Here is a 25,534-nt window from a genome sequence, read left to right as displayed (position 1 = left end):
AATGGTGTTACTCTAATCTTTTCCAAGTGTGAGCAGGTCAGGGCAGGCGCGAGCTGTGGTGGCCTATTCTCTTCTGCTGCTCAACATTAAATTCATTAACAGTAGGCAGATGTTAGCGCTACTGGGTGGGCCCAATCTGTGCACCTCGGTCTGCGACCAAGGGGCTAGAGTCGCCTAAGCAACCAGACAGCACAATTGAACTAAGCTAAACTATTCTAGCTAACTAAAAGAAAGCAATAACGAAACTTTTACTTTAGGATAAATAAAACAAAAAGAAACTTTATTTACATACACAAATAAATCAATAATAAAATATAACATATAGAGCTACACTAACACTACAACTGAACTCAGCATCTGACTAAAACCCTCTAAATCTACAAACACTAACAGACTAACCAAACCAACTATCTAACTATTACTACCCTAGACCTAAGCTTAGAATTAATAAAATATAACACAAAAAGGTACTACAAGGAGACGATGGCAGACTAATGGCAGTAGACTAACAACAGCCTACAGGCAGTAGACTAACAACAGCCTACAGGCAGTAGACTAACAACAGCAGTACTGCAGTAAGGATAGCCTGCAAAAATCAATACATAAAAACGTTAAAAAATAGTAAAAAGTTTAAAAAAGCTAGACTAGACCTAGTCTAGTACACAAACCGACCTAGAGACATGAGGTAATTACATATTAGTAATTAGCCTCCATGTAGCTAATAAAAGCCACAAAATTTTAGGTCAAGTCTACGCCACAACCCACACAGGCTGGGTAGACAATAAACAGATCTAGATAACATCAGATAAAAGTCACAACAATACACATTAGATCTAGGTTAATGAGCCGGCTTATGCCAGCCGCCATCTTGTACATAAAAGTACAACAAAATTAAAAATAATATTATCTGCCAACTACACTTCAGAAACTACCAAAAAGAATCACTAATAAAAATAAACATACATAAGAGTATAAGATAATAAAATATTTACAAATAGACATAGTATAGAAAAACAATAAGGGGATTATTAGGGATAGCTTGGGGGGGGGGGGGGGGGGGAAAGGAAGGGGTGACGCTATCCAGCTTAATGGACCTTCCGGTTCCATCATAGACAATCATGGCTAATTAACTAGCCAGTGATGCCACTACACTAATCAGTCCACATCTAGACTATAACAGTAGATGTAGGAATAACTAATACAAATACAAACTAAAGAAATAAAATAAAAACATTTTCCAACTTACAGGCGGTCCCAGCTGAATACAAGCGCAACAATTAAATACTTATTTCTTCTACATGGTTGCACTGACCGACGGTCAACACCGGAAAAAAAAAAGAAAGAACTGACCGCACCTGTTCTATTTATAGAGCCAGGTCATGACTCGTACAAACTAACTTCTAAAGTAAAAGAGCTGGCGGGAACCATGCACGCACTCAGCACTAGCCTAGATAGTTAAACTTAAAATACAGATAAAAATAGATAAAAATTAAATCTAGGATCGCCAGCTCACATTCACCCCCGCTCAAAACTTTTGCGTCCCCGCAAAATAAAAATACACAAAATACAGAGATAAAAAGTCAAAATATATACAGCAGAAATAAAATAAAAATGAATTCATACAAGAGAACGGAGAACTATAACCATAGCTCTCAGTACTAAATGGCTTCACAAGTGGCAAAGCTTTCAACAGAAAACAATAAAAATACAGGTAATACAAAATATAGTGCATGACATCTTTAAAAAAATGGAACGACAAAAAAAGTAATTAACGAAAACTACATGGTTAGAGCAAATGACGCCCTAGCCAAACATGCTAAGATTAGTCACACAGACCAACAGGAACTCTATGAGGCTTAACTCAGTTCCTTAGCCACACAGGCTAAAACAAAGTCACACAGACTTATACAAAGCCACCAAGGCTTCAAACGGGTCCATAGTCACACAGACTTATGGCCCATAGTCACACAGACTTATACAAAGCCACCAAGGCTTCAACAGGCCCATAGTCACACAGACTTATGGCCAGCCACTGAAGGCTCACAATGGTCACAAAGACCAAAACATTAAAAAATGGTACACCCAAAGTGTCATAACACAACCTGAAGTTATAGTGCCATAACAAAAACACAGGGCATCCAACAGTGGTGATGAGACATAGAAAATAAAAAAATAAAAGGACCACTGTCAGCCAATTCAACCTAACATGACATTAATGAGTACCTTAAGTACTTCAAAAAGTAAAAAAACTTCCTACCTCACAAAGCAAAAAAAAGTCGAAACTACTCACAAAAAGACATTACATGGCCTTCCAAAGGCAACAACAAAATACTGCAATAAAATGTATTACATTTATCTACGTCATGGCCTCCAAGACAAATAACATAACGAGTACCTTGACGGCAACATCGAAAATTAACATGACTAGAAAAATCGTACATACAGCATATTACTACAGCAACTACAACATTCCAGCACAATATTGGCTTTTGAGAGCCCAATAAAGACTAAAAAAATATCTACTAGGTTGCAAAACCATTAGTAGAGCAAGCATGGAATATACAAAAATAAAAAAAAAATCATTATACAAAATACATCATTAATACCACACAACAAAATAATATTAAACATGCAAAAACATAGCCATACAAAGAAAAGCTTACAACAAACAAAAAAGGACTAAAACTAAATATCCAGTCGGGTAGGTTGTCTTCTCGTCCTGGAGGACCTTCTTGGGCCTACCGGTGCAGGAGCAGGGATTGACTGTGGCTGGCTGGGTGCATCTGGCAAGGTAATCTTGTAGACAGAGTAGCTGACCCCCGGACTTGGGGACCTTTCAAGGTGTGGCAATGGCCACAAAACTGAACGTTGCAACTGGGCTGACAGTCGTCCTAAATGGAAGGACAAACTGGCCCAGTTGTTTAAAACACAGAGGTGGCGGTGGGGCACCTCTGTCAGGCCGGTACATGGCTATTTGTAAAAAAAAACCCATGCTGGAACTGCCTAAGTCTTGGTAGTGTCGCTTCACACATTCAGGCCACCAGCAACTGCGAATCTATCCATATTTAGTCAATTCACCACAGGAAGATAAGGACTATAAGGCAAGCCTTCCTCTTACTGATAAAGTCGATAACACCTGCTTGTTGGGATTCATTGCCGTAAATCCATACATAGCTATTTCCAACATTGAGAGGATCGTCCTCTGGTGCTGACATGGCTGGTGAAAGTCGAACACTCTCACCTAATGGATGGCTGGTACATGTCATCCGCTGGCTCTAGCCATGACATCTCTCGTCTGTTGATGCTGGGCAGACATCTCTCTGCAGGCATGGGGGTAGCTGCAGACTTCTCTCCTCCTCTCGGATCACTCTTCCGAGGCACCTCCACATCAGCCTGGGACCGCTGCATCCTTCCTGCCGCTGCTGCCATTCTGCCACCCTAACCTAACACTTCAACTCTAACCCTAACCCACAACAACAAATACTAACTACCTCACAACGCACTACAACAACTTCCTAGAACTACATCCTACTAAACTTCTAGACCTAGCACTTCAACGACAATAAAAAACTTTACCGACTATAAGGAAACCACAACATAAAACAAAACTCAAAACAACAAACTAGACTATCCATATGATCCATATCCTAAACACTTCCCATCAACCTACAACAAAATAAACACTGCTGCCAAGTCCTAAAACTAATGCTACCATATTCAATCCTAACACAAGCCCTAAAAAAGCCTAGCAAAACCTAAATCCACCTAACAAAAGCCTAATCCCTAAAAAACAATGTGTGTCTGATTACTTAAGCACAGATCCCACTTCTGACACCAAAAAATGTGAGCAGGTCAGGCAGGCGCGAGCTGTGGTGGCCTATTCTCTTCTGCTGCTCAACATTAAATTCATTAACAGTAGGCAGATGTTAGCGCTACTGGGTGGGCCCAATCTGTGCACCTCGGTCTGCGACCAAGGGGCTAGAGTCGCCTAAGCAACCAGACAGCACAATTGAACTAAGCTAAACTATTCTAGCTAACTAAAAGAAAGCAATAACGAAACTTTTACTTTAGGATAAATAAAACAAAAAGAAACTTTATTTACATACACAAATAAATCAATAATAAAATATAACATATAGAGCTACACTAACACTACAACTGAACTCAGCATCTGACTAAAACCCTCTAAATCTACAAACACTAACAGACTAACCAAACCAACTATCTAACTATTACTACCCTAGACCTAATCCATAACAACAATACTAACTATTACTACCCTAGACCTAAGCTTAGAATTAATAAAATATAACACAAAAAGGTACTACAAGGAGACGATGGCAGACTAATGGCAGTAGACTAACAACAGCCTACAGGCAGTAGACTAACAACAGCCTACAGGCAGTAGACTAACAACAGCAGTACTGCAGTAAGGATAGCCTGCAAAAATCAATACATAAAAACGTTAAAAAATAGTAAAAAGTTTAAAAAAGCTAGACTAGACCTAGTCTAGTACACAAACCGACCTAGAGACATGAGGTAATTACATATTAGTAATTAGCCTCCATGTAGCTAATAAAAGCCACAAAATTTTAGGTCAAGTCTACGCCACAACCCACACAGGCTGGGTAGACAATAAACAGATCTAGATAACATCAGATAAAAGTCACAACAATACACATTAGATCTAGGTTAATGAGCCGGCTTATGCCAGCCGCCATCTTGTACATAAAAGTACAACAAAATTAAAAATAATATTATCTGCCAACTACACTTCAGAAACTACCAAAAAGAATCACTAATAAAAATAAACATACATAAGAGTATAAGATAATAAAATATTTACAAATAGACATAGTATAGAAAAACAATAAGGGGATTATTAGGGATAGCTGGGGGGGGGGGGAAAGGAAGGGGTGACGCTATCCAGCTTAATGGACCTTCCGGTTCCATCATAGACAATCATGGCTAATTAACTAGCCAGTGATGCCACTACACTAATCAGTCCACATCTAGACTATAACAGTAGATGTAGGAATAACTAATACAAATACAAACTAAAGAAATAAAATAAAAACATTTTCCAACTTACAGGCGGTCCCAGCTGAATACAAGCGCAACAATTAAATACTTATTTCTTCTACATGGTTGCACTGACCGACGGTCAACACCGGAAAAAAAAAAGAAAGAACTGACCGCACCTGTTCTATTTATAGAGCCAGGTCATGACTCGTACAAACTAACTTCTAAAGTAAAAGAGCTGGCGGGAACCATGCACGCACTCAGCACTAGCCTAGATAGTTAAACTTAAAATACAGATAAAAATAGATAAAAATTAAATCTAGGATCGCCAGCTCACACAAGTTTATGCGAAGGCCTCTCTATCTAGGCTCCCCGTCATTACTTGTATGCATTTATTTGTAGCCCCGAGTAGTGCAATGTCATCAGCAAAGTACAAGTCAGTCATTCGGTTTTGTTCACGCCATGGAATACCAAAGGCAGTCAAGTTCATTGCTCTCCTCATTATGTAGTCGATGGCTAGGAGGAAAAGGAAGGGAGATAAGATGCACTCCTGTCTCACACCTGTCTCGGTGCTAAAAAAAACTCGGTTGTTCCTTCTTTTGTTTTAATGCAGCAACTAGACTGACTGTATAGGTGTCGTAGGATCTGGACGAATTTTTCTGGGATGCCGTATTCTCTAACTATTTTCCATAGTGATTCTCGGTGGACACTATCAAACGCTTTCTTAAAGTCTACGAAACTGATCGTTAGCCATTGTTGGTAAAAAAAAAATTGTTCTATGATATTTCGTTGAACGAAGATCTGCTCTGTACATGATCTGCCTCTTCGGAAACCTGCTTGTTCTTCTCTGAGCCTCTCATCTACAGACTGTTGAAGCCGTCTCAACATAACAGTGCTGAAAACTTTGCCCGGGACAGAGAGGAGAGTAATACCCCTCCTGTTGTAGCAGTCTGCGGAGTTGTCCTTGTTTAGAAGCTTTATAATCACTCCTTTTTGCCAGTGGGTTATAAGGCAAAGGGTACCTCCGTCAGACTTGGCGAGTCGAAGCTTAAAGAACTGGACAAGTTCACGTACCTTGCCAGCATCATAACAATTGATGGGGATGCCTTTTTTATGTAGCGTGCCGAATAGGAAAGGCAGGGAGCATTTGCAAAAGGCTGCAGCCTAATTGGACAAGCCAAGTTATTGGACTCGAGACAAAAATAAACCTTTTTAACACAATCGTCATTTCAACTGCAACATATGCATGTGAGACATGGAAGTCAACTGTCAAAATTGAGAAAAGACTAAATGTGGCTCAATGAAAATGACTGAGATGGATTTTAGGAGTCAGTTACACAGATTGGGTCTGAAACAAGGAAATCCTATGCCGAACTGGAAGACAAACACTTAGTGAGGTTGTGACAGAGCGTCGCATGAGGTTTGCGGGACATGTTCTATGACAAAATGAATTAAGCATACCAAGACTTGCGATGACATGGAGGCCATTACGAGGAAAGCACAAATAGGGACATCTTAGTACAACTTGGCGCGACACTTTCATGGAGGTCATTAGAGCATGTCTGAAGAGGCTTCAGACATTGACAGTGACAGATTTTTGTGGAAACAGCTTTCCGTCCAATGCGCCGAACAGTGCGGGAGGATCTAAGTCAGTAAGAATAGCACATTAGGTTTTTGAAATAAAACTTTTTAATAGCAGGATAATGCACTGTAGATACCTAGGAATATGCAGACCCCCTTGCTGGCTGGGAGTCTACAATTTTCCAACTAACTGTAGGAAGAACCGATTCTAGGGTACAAAATAATACAATAAACTTCTTCCGAAAGAATGAAGGCTCAGAATGTAATAAAGATTCATCATGCACACACACACACAGACGCATATATATATAAATATATCATGGGCGTAGCCAGGGGGGGGGGTTCTTGGGGTTCAAACCCCCCCCCCCCCGAAATGAAATCCCCCCCGCAGGGGGGTGGGGACGGAATTAAGTGACTGATTTTTGTTTCATTTTGTTTATTTTAGGTGAGATTTTAATACTAAATCATCACTTACCACAGCACAGCCGAGGCAGTTTTGAGTTAAAAACCCTCTACCAGGGGGTTTTGAGTTTAAATCCCCCTACCAGGGGGTTTTGAGATTTTAAAAACCCCTATCAGGGGGTTTTGAGTTTAAAATCCCCTACAGGGGGTTTTGAATTTTAAACCCCCTACCAGAGGTTTTTGCAGTTAAATCCCCCTCTTCTATAAAACAAAACAAAAAAAATGCAAACAACAATCCCCAAATTCCAACAGCACAGTTGAGGAAGGTTTTGATTTTAAAACCCCATCCAAAATTTACGATAAACCCCATCTTCAATATAAAAAAAGCAAATTACACACTTAAAATTCTATGAGCGTAGCCAAAGGGGTTTTGAGTTTAACCCCCCCCCCCTTTTTCCAGTTGAGGTTTGAAGCTAAAAAGTACCTCTTCAATATAAAAAAAAAAAAAGCAAATTACACACTATAAAATCTATGAGCATAGCCAAAGGGGTTTTGAGTTTAAATTCCCCTCCTCCAGATGGCTTTTTCTTTAAAGTTTAAAACCCCTCCAGATAGTTTTGAGTTTAAAATTCCCCTACAGAGCGTTTAGAGTTGAAAACCTCTCTCTTCAATATTATTTTAAAGCAAACTACAGTCACCAAATTCTATGATCGTAGCTAAATGGGGTTTTGAATTAAAAACAAAAAACAAAAAAAACAGAGATTTTTTAGTTTAAAACCCCTCAACAGATGATTTGACGAAAAAACTTTCCTTTTCGATATAAAATCTATAGCGAAATACAAGCATGTAATTCCTAGAGCGTAGTCAAGAAATGTTACACATTTCTACCAGTGGCTTTGGCTCCATTAATAAAGTGTGAATAGTCTTCTGCCGAAATTGAAAATCATTAAATGTGTCTCAACAAAGATGGCTAAGACAGATTTTAGGAGTCAGTCATAGAGATCGGGTCTAAATCAAAGAAATCATATGCCGAACTGGGAGTCGAATCCTTAGTAAGGTTGTGACACAGCGTCGCATGAGGTTTTGCGGGACATATTTTCCGACAAAATGAATTACGCAAAATAAGAGTTTGCGGAAACAGTTTGCCGGAAAATGCGCCGAACGGCGCGAGAGGGTCTAAGTCAGTAAGAATAGCACATTAGGTTTTTGAAATAAAACTTTTTAATAGCAAGATAATGCACTGTAGATACCTCAGAATATGCATTTTGTTGGCTTTCAATACCAGAAATAGTGCTCGGCGGCGGGGCTTCGCCCCGCGCCGGGGGAGCGCTGCGAACTCCCCCAGACCTCCTTGCTAGCAAGGGCGGGGAGTCTACAATAAACAATAAACGTCAGAATGTAATAAAGATTAATTATGTACACACATATATATATATATATATATATATATATATATATATATATATATATATATATATATATATATAATTTTTTTCCGCGCCCCCCCCCCCCAAAAACCCTCCCCGAAAAAAAATCCTGGCTACGCCCATGATATATATATATATATATCATGGGCTTAGCCAGGATTATTTTCGTTTTTTTTTTCAAAGGAAGGGGGGGGGGAATCCCTACCCCGGCAAAAAAAAATGTGTGTGTGTGCGTGCGTGTGTGTACATAATTAATACACACTAATGACATACTTTAAAAAAAAACGTAAACACTTGAACATACTGAACAGTAGAATAAGGGAGACAACAATAAAACAAACACACATACATAAACATAAATACACATAGAAATATAACCTCACGAAGGCACGGGACAAACATTTAAAAGCCTTACTAGAATAAAGGCGCATAAGAGGTAAAAAAAACAACAACTCAAAATAGACCCAACGGGTTTGTCTGCACTGGATGCAGGTCTTAACAGATTAAAAAGAAATATCTACATAGATAAAGACTTTCTAAACTAGTTCTCGATAAGAGATAAGATATAGGCAGTGGCGTAGCAAGGTACCCGTGGGCCCGGGTTCAAGAATATGTTGTTGGGCCCCCTCCCCCGCCTCGAAATATGACACATATTTTGTGTGATAAAGAAATCCAGTAGTTTGTATGTATCAGTACATTTACTAAAAGACATTCCAATACAAGTTCATGAGCACAGCTGACAGAATCATTGAAGACCTTGTTGAAGTACTGTTTAGCTAAGTGCGCAAGTGGCTGCTTTTGTTGTCCTTTCTATATTTAACTATTACTCCTTTATCTAATGTCATGATGTCGAATGTCGAAAGGAAGGGGCCCCTAAAGAGGTCAAGCCTGACGGGCTCCCAAATCCCTAGCTACGTCACTGAGGCTATTGTACTGGTCGCTCATATTTAAAAAAAAAACAAAACATCATTGCCTTGGCATCGTATGTAATTTGTATGAGGCCGAACAAGCCTCCGAGTTTTGCCGATAAGGATATCCAATAGTTTAGTTTTGAAGGCTGATAAAGTCATGAAATCCAGACTTGACTCAGGTGGCAAGTAGCATAATTGAAAACATAACAGCCCTTGAAGCTTTTTATTTGGTGGCTCTCAGAATAGCTAGAGCTATGAAACCTCACACTATTACCAAATTATTAATATTGCCAGTGGCCAAAGACAGACATTGAGTTATGATTGGAGGCGAAATCTTTACTAAATTTAGTGCAATTTTATTATCTAATAAGTAATAGTAATGACGTAGTAAGACAGACTAATGATGTGGTAGACTAGGCGAACAGGAGACCAACATGGCGTTCATCTAGAAGTAGGCTGTTTTGAATAGTAGTTAGAGATAGCGACGTTTTAGGAAGACTGGACGGATTTCCCAGTGAGAAATAAAGTGTCATTGTATACAAGTGAACTTAGTTTTTGAGTATATTTCTATTTTGTAATGCTATGTGGCTAATGTACAGTAATAATTAGTAAGAAGTAAGATGATATTAGCCCACAACATTATCTTACGAATAGAAATCAAAACCGTTTGAATAATCTTGATAAAACTTGGCATAAATGTTCCTTGGGTACTAACTTGGACCTTAGTGTATGTATTGCAGCCCTAAAACAAACTTAAGACCCTCAAAATAAAAAGTTGTCCAACTCTATTCAACTATTAGTATTTAATAAATCTAGGTCATGGTTGTCATGGTTACATGCATTTTCTTGCCTCCTTTTTTTAAATTACGGAAATATTTTGTTTTTTTTTCTTGAGGATTCGAACAAGCGATTTAGCATTTTGAAAAAAATTACATCAATTATAAGATTTCAGTTAGGTCAGGGGAGGCGCGGTAGCTGAGCGGTAAAGCGCTTGGCTTCCGAACCGAGGGTCCCGGGTTCGAATACTGGTGAAGACTGATTTTCAGCTTCGGAATCTTTGGGCGCCTCTGAGTCCACCCAGCTCTAATGGGTACCTGACATTAGTTGGGGAAAAGTAAAGTCGGTTGGTCGTTTTGCTGGCTACATGACACCCTCGTTAACCGTAGGCCACAAAAACAGATGAACTTTACATCATCTGCCCTATAGACCACAAGGTCTGAAGAGAAACTAGTTAGGCCAGGTTCACATCTAACTTTACATTCACTTTCACTTATCCTTTGATCTGCTGGACCGTTGGGGCACTACACAAGATCTGTCAACCTTCTTTCTCCATTCTTATCCGTCATTTGTCTTTGATAGAATTTCATTCGGATGTTCTTTCTGAAAATATTGAAGCCTGCCTGGGTGAACCACTTCGGGGGCCGATTTTGAGTTTGTGTTTCCACACAAACTGTCTTTGTAACCTTGTTTATTTAAAATCTATGTTTTCATGCAAAAGAAATAATTGTGCAGCTTGGTCCTAGATTGGGTGTACAATAACGTGTACAAGACCTTTTTACCAGACAGACGGACAGATTGAGTTCATATTAGAGTTGTAAAAATACACATTTATTTCTTACTATAATATGCATATAAAAATATGTTTTTACAAACAGTAAAATGGGATTACAAGTACTCTGTTTTTTTTCTTCTAAAATATTGCATGCTTTCAGTTATATGTATTGTTATTAATAGGTGTATCCTGCCGAGATTCTCCAACTACCTAAATCCGACCCAGGCGGCCATGCCTAGTGGATTAACAAGTTTGTTGTTTGCACTAGATTTTCTTCTTTTCATTAGCTGTCAGTCCTGTGATGTCTATCCTTTACATTTGTTTCTATCCAGGAAACTAGATCTTAAGCCAGGCGTCATGTCCAGTCTTCCCGCTCAGCCAGTTTGCTGTAATAATAAACCATTGCTGACTTCAGAAAAAAAATTGAGATTTAAAGTCGCTGAGTCATTGGTGTATAAACTACTATAAACATATCCACCTAGTTTTTTCTTAAAGTAGTGTGGGGAATTAAAGAAAAAAACATCCCATGTAGCATTTAGCATGGATGGCTGCCTGATCGTGCGGTATGTGTGCATGACTGTCGATCGATGGTCTCGGGTTCATACCCTGCCAGCTGCAATCCCCCGTCTTCCAGCAGGAGGTTTGGGCTATGGTGTAGATTATTTTCACATGTGAAGGAACATCCAAAACATGTAAGACATTTTAATAAACATTCAATTTAAAAGAGAAACTCTGCAGTTTACGAAAAGTACCGCTATTTTACTCTCTTTCAGTCAAACTAAAATTGCTTCTGTTAAAATGCGATAAATAGATTGTGTCTCGGTAGTTATTTACAGCGATCTCTGTAAGAAAAATCTATTGTACCTAAGAATTCTCTAAACATTCGTGTTTGATATATATCTGAGTGCAACGGCTACCTTTAATTTTCTAAAGCGTTCTTTTTGTTGAAAAAATTAAATGACTGATATTGCATTCGTGTAGGTATAAACTCATTTTTAAAATAAAATTTGAAAGTCAGTTCGTGTTATAGTAGTGCACGTATGTAAAATATAAACACAATCGCGAATGAGATGTAGTTTTGAGTCTCTGTGTAATTATATGTAAATTGGCTCTAAAATGACGTCATTTTTTTGGCATCAAACTTCTTATTAATTTTCTAGTGGGTAAATAAATATCAGTAAGACCAGCTATAAACTAAAGTTCTAAACGAGCGTGTCATGTGGCAAGCACAATGACCAACTGCCTTTATTGTCCCCCAACGTCAGGTATGCTGCGCCAAAACATCCTACTTTGGACTTTCACAGTCTTTCCAGCTGGTGCCCATAGATTCTAGGCGTAATTTGTTAATTATTGGTTCCTCTTTTTCTGAATCAGCATCTGAGACCTGTAATTTGTGTACGATTATCTCCGTACAACATCAAACAGTTGCCAAGTTCCGCTGATGATTTAGCACATAAAAATTGATTACAAAATGTGTCGGTTCAATAATCCGATGCCATCAGTTTTGCTACTATATAATCTACACATCTTGACGTGCAGAAATGCGATGTAGAGCGCCATATATATTTTAGCCTGTGTAAAAAAAATACTTAGTAATTATGACATCTGCCATGACGATTCAGAACAGACTGTTTATATGTGCGCGTGTGTGTAATGATGGTGTTTAAGATTTGTGTGGTATCAGTAGTCTGTGTGTTTGTGCTTTTAGATTATCGAGACAGCATTAGCATGTGCGTACGTGACTGTGTTGTTGTTACATCACGAAACCACGTTTTTATTTATGTGTGTTTATATGTTGATAATGATTGTGTGTGTGTGAGTGAATTGTAACTCATGTGTGTTTAGTGAAATTTGGGGGGGGGGGGAGAAGGGGTTAGACAGTGCGTGTAAAAGAGAGAGAGAGAAGGAGAGAGGGTGTGGAGGGATAAACAAAGTAATGAAGATGTCTGTATTCTCACCCAGTCGCTGTTGAATGTTTTACATTGTTGGCAGTAACTTGGCACACAAAATTCGCTTAGTCATTCAACTTTAAAACTTTCATAAAAGTGAACAGCGCGTTTCGATCACTTTAAATTTTCAAATGTCTCTTTCGGCCAAAACGGTATTGGTGACAGGGGCGTCTCGAGGGCTTGGTCTCGAGTTCGTCAGGCAACTTTTAGCGCTGCCCAAGCCTCCAGAGGTTTTGATAGCTGCATGTCGAGATCCTGAGAAAGCTGAAGACTTACAGAGCCTCGCCAAGTCCAACAGAGCTGTGAGAGTGGTCAAGTTGGACGTGGAGAAAGATGAGGACATCGAGAAGGCTGTGAAGGTAAAAGAGTTTCATTTTCAAAAAAAATATTAGGAATTATGCCAAATCATTAATAATATGTCATCTGTAAGCCTCATTTACAGAACGAGGTTGAAGATCTATTTAAGCAGATGACGGAGTTAATGATGCAATAAAGTTACATTTGACGACATGCAACGTTTTCATGCTTATTAAACTTTTTATATTCTGTTGTATTGTAAAAAAAAAAAAGAAATTCAAAATCCATTGAGCAAATTACTCTTGAGCTGCGTCTGTAAAGTTTGCTATGCACAAGGCGGCCTAGACAAACGTTAAAATATATGGAAAATAAAGCTTTTGTATTTTTTAATATGCATGTAAAACCACAATGTAGCGTATAGTTAATACTTTATACATTCCGCTGTTAAGACTGGGGGTTTGAAGTTCGAGTTGACCCAGATACCACACATGTGTGGGTGTGTGAAGAAAGTTTGTGGCTGTATAAGTGTAGTTATGTATTTACCATTGAAAAACTATGACGTTATCTAGACTTGCGAGGTCTTGAAGGTCACGAGGTTAAGCGCCAGTAGGCACACCTATTGCATTCTATATACATCGTAGTGGTCTTCCAAAGTAGTCCTTAAAATAGGTGTACTGTTATCATAGAAAGGTTTACAAACTCTTTACTTTATAGTGGGACGCCACCCGCATATCCCTATTAAAAAAAAGGCGACACGTCTGACTGTTCTTATAGCCTTGGCATATATGCATGCTTTTACAAACATTCAAGCTTGTTTCTAATTGTAGATCTACAACTTTTTAAATATTGTTTGAAAATTTATATGTTAAAAAAAACTTTGCATAAGTTCCAAAATAGCCATTTCGCCTATTTGGAGCACCGTACAGGTGATTGCAAAATAGGATTTATTATTAGCGCTTTTAGTTTTTAAGTTCTAAACTGTCTCACAGACAGACCACACTAAACGAGGATGTTTAAAACATTTCCCTCTGTGGCGAGAATGTTTTTATTTAAATTTGAGTGTTACAATATTTACTTAGCTGTCTCTCAATTCACATACATATTCTGTAGGCACATGGGAACACATTGATGAAACGCAGTGTAAATATTAATGTTATTAGAGTTTAATATCTTCCAACTCATTCGAATGGAATAGATATGTCAACGCTGAAGACAAAATGTACATCAAACATGTATACATCGTAAAAGTAGACCTACTAAGTTGCTGACTAACACAAAAGCAATCAAAAAGCAATCTAAATGTATCAATATTTTAAAAAATTAACAGTGAACAAAGAATAATGACTGATAACTACTGACGGAGTACTTATCAATGACCAACGACCCCGATAACTTGCCTCATGTTAATTTTATGTTCGAATTTTTCATCTATAAAGTAGTTTCGCTGTGGTTGTCAATTGTAGTCAAACCGAATTTCCATTTGATTGGATCAATACAAATGATCTCATCTTATCTTATTGTCTTCAAAAAAGACTTTTCTAGTTAATTTCAATGTTCTCGACCCTTCTTTGGAACATTCTTCGAAATATATTTTCCATGTTGATCCGCACTTGTGACTCTCAGTATAATGTTGTCCAGATGTTTCTTGACCAACAACCGTTCAACTTGACTTGGCCCCAAACGCTAAATAGCTTCGATATGCAGTAGAGCATGACACACTCTTAGTGTTTGCATGTTCGCATCATTTTTAAAATCGACGATTAAGAAAATGGGTTCATTGAATGGAGGTATTGTCTTTTGATAAGAAGAATCGTATTTTCGGATAACAGATATTATTATCAACTGTGAAATGAGGAGGTGAATAAAATCGCAATTCACCTTCACCTTCGACTATCTCTTAGTCTTATCTTCCCACCATTATCTCTTTCTTTTGATTTAAGTAGAATATCTTTCAGGGACTTGCAATTTGATGTTGTCTTCCCATCGCTTTCTCTGTCTGCCTCTTTTTTATTCTTTCACTTTTCCCTGAAATAAGTTTTAGCGAGCCCTATGGGCGTGACGATCTTGTGATATGACAATAAGGTTTTAGTTTTAGTGGGGGGTTTTTTGGACACAAATTCACAAATAACAAGACCAAAAACTCTATTTCAACCACTTTAAAAATAGTTGTTTCCGATATTATCATAACAATTAACTTTCATATATTTAATGCAGGTAATATCAGGTTATGTTGGTGAGAAAGGCTTAAACCTACTCATCAATAATGCTGCTATTTTATCCAGGCAAATACAAGGAGTTCTAACAGACGTGACGAGAACAATCCTGCAGGAACATTTTAATGTCAATGTCAGCAGTAAGTTTTGGAATTATTCTCTCTCTCTCTCTTATACACACACACACACGTGCGCGCGCAATTTGTTACATGGCAAAATATGTTTTACTAGTCAGTGTGACCCTTTAGAATACTGAACATCAGTTTCATCAGTCGTAGTGAAGTTCAAAGATATATTTGTGCCTGGAATCAATTTGGGAACTAGAGACCTCCACCCCCACAACACTTTATTTAAATCAATAATGACACGTAATGTTTATGTAAAGAGGCTGCAGATGTGGCGCACCCCAAAATGTAACTTAAAAAGCAAAAGGAGAAAAATGACAAAAAGAGGCAAAAAAAGGCCCATCACAAAGAGCCATATAATAAAACCCAAATTTTGGTCTGTTTTTTTTTTTTTTTTTGCCACCTTACCTTCACAGCATGTTTTCAATGGCTCACCCTAGTGTTGTTAGTGTCGTATAGTTGTAATTGTCAAGAGATGAGTCACAGACTCAAGTAACTCTAGGAAAAAACAAAATCTGCCTTTCGTTGGCCTGTAAGAATAGTTGTTCCATGCACCAAGTTTAGACACAGTAAATGAGTAATTAGCGGTGCATTGCAATTAATTGCAAAACAGAAAATTGTGTGTTCAAGAATAATATGTGTTAACATCTGCAGTACATTGATGTGTTGGTTGAGATCACATCCAAATCTGAAGTACAATGATGAGTTAGGATCACATCAACATCTGTAGCACTATGATGTGCTGGGTCTTCTAAATATTTTTTTTATTCAGTAGAAGAGATGACATTGCCAACAACACATAAGACACTAACATAAGTTTACGGTTTGCACAACAGTTCACGTTAAAATTGTTGATAAACTGTCCAAACCTGGCGATCACTGGGTTGTCCATCGTCCTGTTTTGTAGACGAACGAAGTTATTTTTTTTTTAAAAGAAAACCTCAGAATTAGCAATAACTCTATTTCAATCAACGGTCTCGGTGTTTGGTAATATTTATAAAAATAATTTATTTTGTTTTTTAATCCTTTAAATCTTACATTAAAATGAAGTAATTATTTATTGAAATTACATTTGGAAAGTATTAGAGCATTTAAAATCAATAAAACTAAACTAAATTTAATATAAATTACTAAATTTTAATACTAACAATATAATAAGATATTTTCAATAGACAAACAAAACATAGAGGCAGGTGTAATTTATTTCTTAATATCAGGTGACCGAGCCTCGCTCGGATGAATAATTTGTTAAGGAAGGATATATACCCGAAGTCATTTTGAGAATATTTTTGTACCAGGTGGCCGAACCTCGCTCTGTTAAATAATTTCGGAAGGTTATATACCCGAAGTCATTTTGGGAATATTCTTGTAATTACGAAAATGAACGATCGGATAAAGACTACTAATCTGAAGAGTTGTTTTAGTGTTCTGTTAGTTCTAATTGTAGGCCTAATTGTACATGTCGATTAAATTTAAAGTCTTTTAAGTCCTCCTACAGTCTAGACAAACTACAGCTCACGTCCGTCTTATAGTTTTACAATCCATCTTTTGCGTAAAACTATTGTAGGCTTACTATTATTGGCTTGGAAGAAAGTCTTTGCAGTGTAACTTCTCTACGTTATAGGGTAAAACATGCACTTAGTGACAAAGTAAAATGGCGCATTTTTTCTTATTAGACTTAAATCATGGCATTAGTTTTCTAAAGAAACGTTTCCGTGGGGCACCTCTGTTACGCCAAACAATGTGCTCGTTACCCATACGGGATACGTGCCCTGCCCAGCCTGACTGTCGGACTATAAGAAGGTCATACCGGCTTTTGCCATCCATCCATCCTAGTGGTGCTATGGCCTGCTTTTACACATCCATCCATTCAGATCTCTCCTGGCCCTAACTCCAAGCTTTTTACCGAGGTTTATAGTTAAATCAAAAGAGGCTGCAGCGTACGCAAACTCGTTGACCGCTAGATGGATATCATGTTTAGTGTGAGCAAGTAAGGCGTAGAGAAGCTGTGTTACGACCATTTCCTTTTTTTTGGTACAGGAGAGGTAGACACTGAAGCATGAACACATGGTAATAATTCACCAGCAAAATAATAATAATAATAAGGCTTGTCTTAGAGTCCGAAAATTAATGAGGATTGCAGCTGTGACCTACATATCTTGCCACATCCAGGGCAAGCATAACCATTGTCCGCGGTGATCGATTAAGATTTTCTTTTAGCGTCTGCGTCTGTCCTCGGCAGCAGATTTGTATAGAGGGAATTCTTTAAGTCCGACAGTTACGCTGGACAGAGCAGTATCCTGTATGGGAGACGAATCTCAGACGAACGCATGCCAAAGGAAGTATTTTTTGGTGAGCTAAAAAGTGGACGACGTAACACCAGCTAAGGCGCCAACTTGTCTTAGCTGACATAGAAGAGAGCACCTGGTAGCATGCGGCCTCAGAACGAGACAGCTGGAGGTCACCAGCAAAATAAACAACAAAGTAAAAGGTATCTACACTGCTCTACGCAATTAAAGTGTAAACAACTTATTAAGCACTTAAAACACAATAACTAATCATATATCGGCACATTTAATTTCATTACTTTTCTTTCATAGTTCTATAATAAATCAATCTACAGTAAGATGGTGCGCAAATGTTTAATTAGGTCTAATGGTTCTTTAAAACTCGTTATTGTTTGCAAAGAAATATTTTAGTGTACTGCGGTAAGCCTAGTGACGTAAGCAGCGTTTTTCCCGTTTACGTCATGGAAAATTTTCATTCATAAAACATTCTAGCCAAAATTAATTTTTCGATAATGAGGCATTTTCAAACCGATATAACGGTCGACCTCGAGTTTTCCCAATGTGGCCAATGAGTTGAGAATTTTTTTCTCACTATTATGCACTTACCGTGAACTTTGAAAGAAAATCGTTAGAGCCGTTTTCGAAATAAAATTTATAAATATATATACATACATACAAGAATTGCTCGCTTAAGAGTATAGGAATATCAGGTGACCGAGCCTCGCTCGGATGAATAATTTGTTAAGGAAGGATATTTACCCGAAGTTATTTTGGGAATATTGTTGTAATTACGAAAATGAACTATCGGGTAAAGACTATCAATCCGAAGAGTTGCTTTTTAGTTCTTTCAGTTCTCAATGTAAGTGTACATGGCGATTAGAATAGAAAGTCACCCCAACAGTAGGCCTATAGAAAACCACAGCTCACGTCTTAACGTTTTACATTGCTTCTTTCATGTAGAACTATTGGGCTATTATAGGCTTGTAAGAAAGTCTTTGCAGTGTAACTTCTAAAATTGTTACTTTCTGACATTTAATATTGCAATTAATATATTCATTATGGCTCTGAGACATGGACACTTTACAGAAAAAACTAAGACTTCTTGAGTGCTTTCACCAAAGATGCTTGCGCTCCATCATGGACATACGGTGGCAGGACCGCACTACAAACAGCGATGTCCTTGCCAACGCCGGTATGGACAGTATAGAAGGACTTCTTATGGTCCAACAGTTGCACTGGGTAGGGCACGTATCCCGTATGGGAGACGAACGAATGCCAAGGCAGTCTTTTTTTGTGAGCTAAAAGGTGGTCGACGTGACAGAAGCGCTCCACGGAAATTCTTCAAAGACCAGCTTAGTCGTCAACTTTCCTTGGCTAACATAGAAGAGAGCACCTGGTTGCATGCGGCCTCCGAACGAGACAGCTGGAGGTCTCTCACGAAGGCCGCGGGATACACATTTGAGACAAAAAGAAAATCTGCAGCCGAGAACAAACGCAGACGGCGAAAAGAAAATCTAAATCGGCCACCTGCGGACAATGGTTATGCTTGCTCTGGATGTGGCAAAATATGTAGATCACAGTTGGGGCTGCACAGCAAAGGGAAATACTGCATTCCTCACTTATCTTCGGACTCGAATTTCATACCATTTTGCAAGAATATCGCTGTTTGTATTGTGGTCTTTGGTGAAGTCGTTCAAGAAGTCTTAGTTGCTTTCTATAAAGTACTCATGTCTCAGATCCACATAGATGGGTTGAGAGAATACTGGTTGAAACTGATTTTTGTAGACAGGCGAGCGATTTATTTCGCCACACTCTCGCTTGAAGGCGTCCAAAAGCACGACTATCCATAATCACATATCAAACTCTCTTTAAAACAATGCGTCAATTGATACAATGCTTCCCAGATAATGTGAAGTTATCTACCACTTTAAGGGATGTCTATGGCAGTGATCTTTGGGCTGAGTAGGTTTTATTGAGTGACTTTTGGAACATGACTTCTGTTTTACCGAGGTTTATAGGTTAACAAATAAAAAAAAAGGGCAGCAGCGTGATGAAAATTCGTTGACCGCGAGCTGGATATCATCAGGGCCAGCCCTAGGCCTATGTTGTCACCGTGGTGGACCCCGAAGGTTCAAAAGCTCCGCGCTAATTCTAGGTGTAAATTATTAAATTAAACCATTATAATTTATAATAGGGTTCCCGTGGTCTCCTTGTTTTCAAGGAGCTCCTGGAAATCTCCTCCTGAAACACATAAAAATGTCCTTAAAAAGACAAAATTGTCATTTTGGGGTGTCAATCAATATGGTAAACGCCAGTCCTACGCGTGATATAAAAAAACGGCATCGTCAGCTTTCATTTAATAAAAATGTAATGCAAATACGAATTTATTTTCTAATACAAAATCTTTATTTTCACTTATTATCCTTATCAATACCCTTACTGGTCCACGCGCAATCCTCATTTTTTTCACATAGGGCCCCGCAAATGTTAGGGCCGGCCCTGATTGTGCAAGTAAGGCATAGATAAGCTGTGTTATGACCATTTCCTACGTTTTGGTATTGGACGGCAGACTTCGAAGCTTAAACACATTGAAATAATTCACCAGCAAAATAATAACAAAGTAAAAGCTACCTACGGGTGTACGCAATTCAAGTGTAAACAATTTATAAAGCCTTTAAAACACAATAACTAATTATACATAAAGATATTTCATTATTTTTCTTCCATAGTTTCATAATGGATCAATGTAAATTAAGATGGTGCGCAAATGTTTAATTACGCCAATTGAATCATTAAAACTTTTTCTTGTTTGCGAAGAAATGTCTTAGTGTACTGCTGTGAGCCTAGTGACGTAAGCGGTGTCAAGTTTTTTTTCCCATTGACGTCATATAGAAAATTTCATTCATAAAACATTCTAGCCAAAATAAATTTTTCGATAATGAGCCATTTTCAAACCGATATAACGGTCGACCTCGAGTTTTCCTGAAGTGGCCAATGAGTTGAGAATTTTTTTCTCACTATTATGCACATACCGTGAACTTTTAAAGAAAATCGTTAGAGCCGTTTTCGAAATAAAATTTATATATATATATAAATATAAATATATATACATACATACATACATACATACAAGAATTGCTCGCTTAAGAGTATAGGATATGTTGCCTTTCCTCTTTTTAATGGTAAATCATGGGAAAATTATGTCAACTAGCACAATCAAACTAGCGTGTTATTTTGGATAGTGATTATTTATTGAGATATTGTATAAAACATCATTTTTATTGTAGGTAATTTGATTTCATCGAAATGAAATGAGCCAAACAAAATCTTTTTATCTCTTCCTACGAGATTATTTTTCATGCCTAGGAGCCTCCTCTAACGACCGTTTCCATCAGGGCTGGGTAGCGTAGCTCCGGGTAAGTCTCGTAAAAGACTTTGACGTAGTGGTGTCCAACTTTTGTCGGCCCCGGAACCATATCAATTTCCAACACTTAGATCACATGCAACATCGTATACTATGGGCAGAATTTTCGAGGGGTCAAATATGGACCGCGTTCTGTAGTTTGGGAATCACCGCTTGAACAGTTTGAAATGTAACATTGCTCACATTTCTCATGATGTTTGTTCACACCGAGACCTGATCAAATAAAAATGGACATACATTTGACATATTCCCATTCACTACTAAAGATGTGCTTATATGAAGATAGTGCACAAATAATGTATGATGCGCATGGTATTGATCGGGAGATAATTCGTGATCAAGATATTATTACTGTCTAAAAGTTATTTTTGTGTTAATTTCTGCATTGTACACCATTGGTTCTCAAACTGTGGTACTTGGAATCCTGATGGTTTGCAAGACGATCGTAGGGGGCTCGACGAGAATAGAAAATTGTTTACAAATAGAATAATTTCGTCGCTAAAATAAAAATCAACTTGCCCCTTACTACTGTTTAATTGTTTAATATTTCTATTGCAAACTTTTCTATAACGACCTAAACCAAAGATTTGAAGACAATCTTTCTATGGATATTTACGACTTGATATTGAGCCCTTTTGCGCGTAGACAAACTCAGAGCCCAGTCACAGATGAATCTATTCTAATACAGGTGCAGCGTATTGTTTGAACAAGGAAAACACCAATTCTGGTTTCAACAACAGATCCCAATTTTAGGTTTTGCATTACGGGTCCTCGTAAAAAAGTGATTAGATTCTTTTCCGTCTTTTTATTTGGTACCGGTATTCTTATTTGGTTATGCTGGACATAATCTAAATACACCACTGGTCTACATCATATTTTGAAGTAACGTCTGTATTATATAAGATAAGATAATGCTCATCCCATAATTGAAACTAATCCAATGCCATTTTTGCATTCACAATTTCTTTACTTTCATTTTTTAAAAATAATTCCTAGGCCCAGTCATATTGACCCAGAAGTTCCTACCTCTTCTACGGAAAGCTGCATCGTTTTCTGGCACGAAAGAACTGAGCGCAAGCAAAGCTGCTGTCGTTATGATCTCCGCTATTCTTGGTTCTCAAAGTTCTCAAGATACTCTCCACCCTGGACATAGTTTTATGCCCTACAAGTAGGTAGAGTTAGGCATAAAACTAATTTTTACTTAATTCTTTAAAGAATCTGTTGAATTAAACACAATTTTTTTACGACCTTGGAGGAGAACGACCGTAACAGAGGAGTATCCCCCCCCCCCCGGAAGCGCTGTAAAGTTCAACTCATAACTGTTCACCATAAAAACAGATAAAGGTCTGAAAGGGGGAAAGGGGGAAAGATCATTTATCCTAATAAACTTCGATTCAAATTTCTTAGTCAAAGTGAATATTGTCTACAACTACAGTTTAGTTTAAAACAAAACGTATATTTCGTCTTGAAAACTAAAGAACACACATATTAATTTACAGTGTTTATACCATAACCATAGATGTTTTTAAAATGTTGTATATGTTTCGAATGCTCCTTCAGAGTTGAAGGGTACCTTACTGACATCAGAGAAGGGGTAAATTTAACGTCTTAAACAGGAAGGCTAGAAATTTTAGTTCATGACTTTAGACGCCTTCAGAACAGAAGACTCAAAAGTAAAGTAGCAATTATACATAAAACACTGAACCATAATCTTCAAATACAAAAACAAAATTTAATCAAATACTCTGAAAGACACAAAGATAAAGGCACATTCCTCATCCCATATGCTAGGACTAATTTGTACAAATGCTCCTTCTTCCCTAGTGCTATTAGAGCATGGAATGGGTTGCCTGAGCTAGCCAGGAAAACCAGTGACTTGGCATAATTTAAGTGATTGGTTAATATGCATGACTAAATGCATGACGCGTAGGACGTAATCATCTTCTTTTTTGAAGTAACGTCTGTATTATATAAGATAAGAAGAAGACGCTCTAGCCATATGAAGGTTTTTGGAATTTTAAGCTTACATAATTCGTCGCAGTTAAAAATATTGAACTTAAATAAATATTTACGACTAGTCGACCCACGCCGTAGCATACGCCGCCATTTTGCAGGAAATCTCCGGAAATTATTAAAATCTTTTGAAAACTCATAAAAATCTCCTGAAATATTGACAATATTGTTATTTTGGGGTTTCATTCAATATGGAAAACGTCAAACCTACGCGCAAAAAAAAAAAAAACGGTATTATTCAAAACCCGTAATTGTGGAATCTGGTGAAAGAAGCTTCTCGCGCTTCAAACTAATAAAGAATTACTTGAGGTCAACAATTCTCAAAAATAGATTCAACCATTTGGTAATTCTTGCTACTGAGCGTGATCTATGTAGGAAACAGAATTTTTATGATGTACTGACTTCGTTTCACGCAAGGCTCGTAAAGTAATTCTGTACGTAGTAAAGAATGCAAAGACGAAATTATTTTCTAATACAAACTTTTAATTTCCACTTATTTTCAGTATCCCTACCCAAACTGGGCCTCGTGTAAATCCGTTTCGCATAGAGCCCCACAATTATTAAGTCCGGCCCTTCTATTTAGTGACGGGTGAATACAACTTGTTCGACCCCCCTCCTTTTTTTCCCTCCTCTGAATGTTTAAGTTGCATGGGGTAAATCTAGTCTGACTTGCAGAAAAAAAAAAGAGTGATCTTTCCATGACTCCTTGGTGGTGTCAGGAATAGTTTAATTTTATTTAAATTTAATTTCGGTTTTGTTTCTCTCTTCTTTTTTTTTAATAGGTTATCTAAAACTGCATTAAACATGGCAACCGTTCTCGCTGCGAGAGAGTTGAGGTCTGATGGCATCCTTGTTACTGCTCTGCACCCTGGCTGGGTGAAGACAGACATGGGCACAAGCGCGGCCCCTTTGACTGCAGAAGAGAGCATCAAAGATTGTCTTCAAGCGATCGCTAAAGCCGGGGAGGAGAGTAACGGAAAATTGATTGATTTCAAAGGAAACATTTTGCCCTATTAAATATTTCATTGATTCTTCTTCTCATACTGGGTGTATTTTTTTAAGATGGTTTTATCGCAGAAATAAAAACTTTTAAAATTAAAATGTAAATGTATGTGTTGCGGATTACTTTCGTTTATTTTATACAAAATTTAACTATATATGTTTCTTTTTTTGCTTAAAGTGGAGAAAAAAAAAAGATCATGTGTCCTTTCCCATTAACTACTATCCAAATTTCTTTGTTAAAGTGAATAATAACCACAACCATGAGTGGATTTCAAGGAGGGCAGGCGACTCCAGAAAAAAAGGCCCCCACAAAAGAAGAAGCAAAAAACAAATACTTAAAAAACAACAAAGCTTATATTAAGTGTAGTAGTTGTATTAATCAGCTTGAATCAGTCATGTAAATAACTTAGTAATAGATCTCGACAGACCCTAATAAATCTGTGTGATTAGAAATATCTTTAATCATGGGCTTAGCCGGGGAAGTGTTAGTGTTCAAATCCCCCCACCCCAAAATGAACCCTCCCCGGGGGATTATGTGATTGATTTTGCTTTAATTTTGTTTATTTTAGGTCAGATTTTAATGTTAACCCATCGCTTGCTCCAAAAGATATTGAAAATCAGACATCGTGATATTTTAGACCATTCAAAATTCTGATGCAATAGCTACTTTTTTTCTTTTCTTAAAGTGAAAATTTTAATTTTTAATATAAACTATGCAAGCATTTTTTTTCATAAAATTACACCATTTTTACAACAATTCACTATTAATAGTAATTGTCACTCATTTTACAACTATCAAAGAAAGTAGATAATCAGCTCTTTTTATTGGTTTATTTAACAAAGAGGAGAAACTAACGATAATGGTGAAAGTTATTTCATGGGGGAGGGAAGGTGGCACCATATATATATATATATGAATTAACCGCACCGGGTAACTCCGACCCTAGTGACGCCACTATCTAATAGTTCTTGAATAAGTAGGTCAGGTTCGAAACAATTGTCTTGTAGACGTATTCCTTGCCATGTTTTCTAGTATTCAGCAGATCCCCTGCTAAATTAAATATGCAGTTTTGAAAAGTCATTAACTTTTATTTTTATAGGCCTATATATAATTAAAACGATGAAAATATATATGCACGAATTAGCCTACATACATAAAAAATAAATGCCTTTTAGTGAGTTACTTTGATAATAAGTTTTCAATATTAAGTTATAATTTAGTAAGCCTAAGTTTAATATTTATAATATAGGCCTAATTCTCTCATTTAGTGAAAAGCCCTATTCTGTTTTTATTACAATTTATTAGAAGATTCCAAAAATATGGTAAC

The 25,534-nt window shown here is 37.5% G+C and overlaps 1 protein-coding gene and 2 long non-coding RNA genes across 4 annotated transcripts in view; 1 reads left to right on the top strand and 2 right to left on the bottom strand.

The window, feature by feature from the left end:
- LOC129922361 (uncharacterized) overlaps window positions 1-4,907 on the bottom strand; it is a 28,245-nt gene extending 23,338 nt beyond the window's left edge. Inside the window, exons 1-2 of the long non-coding RNA XR_008774372.1 lie at window positions 4,287-4,907; window positions 3,667-4,246 (exon numbers count right to left, since the gene is read on the bottom strand). This is a non-coding gene — a long non-coding RNA (uncharacterized LOC129922361). The remainder of the gene's footprint in view (window positions 1-3,666; window positions 4,247-4,286) is intronic.
- Window positions 247-1,054, bottom strand: LOC129922362 (uncharacterized). 2 transcript variants are annotated; one of them, XR_008774374.1, is made up of 2 exons: window positions 673-1,054; window positions 247-586 (listed from the first exon to the last, which is right to left on the bottom strand). It is a non-coding gene; the product is annotated as an uncharacterized LOC129922362 (long non-coding RNA). The 2 variants fall into 2 exon arrangements; XR_008774373.1 differs by having other exon boundaries at window positions 766-1,054.
- Window positions 4,908-12,795: 7,888 nt separating the features above from the next.
- Window positions 12,796-24,311, top strand: LOC129922453 (C-factor-like). Its single transcript, XM_056008570.1, has 4 exons — window positions 12,796-13,203; window positions 15,356-15,494; window positions 22,188-22,359; window positions 23,987-24,311. Exons 1-4 carry the CDS (start codon window positions 12,976-12,978, stop codon window positions 24,219-24,221), a joined length of 774 nt encoding a protein of 257 aa, XP_055864545.1. The 5' UTR covers window positions 12,796-12,975; the 3' UTR covers window positions 24,222-24,311.
- The last annotated feature ends 1,223 nt before the right edge of the window (window positions 24,312-25,534 follow it).

Source organism: Biomphalaria glabrata, chromosome 13 (assembly GCF_947242115.1).
Source record: "Biomphalaria glabrata chromosome 13, xgBioGlab47.1, whole genome shotgun sequence".
Classification (NCBI taxonomy): domain Eukaryota; kingdom Metazoa; phylum Mollusca; class Gastropoda; family Planorbidae; genus Biomphalaria; species Biomphalaria glabrata.
The sequence above is the reverse complement of the archived record's forward strand: the minus strand, read 5'-3'. Positions and strand labels throughout refer to the sequence as shown.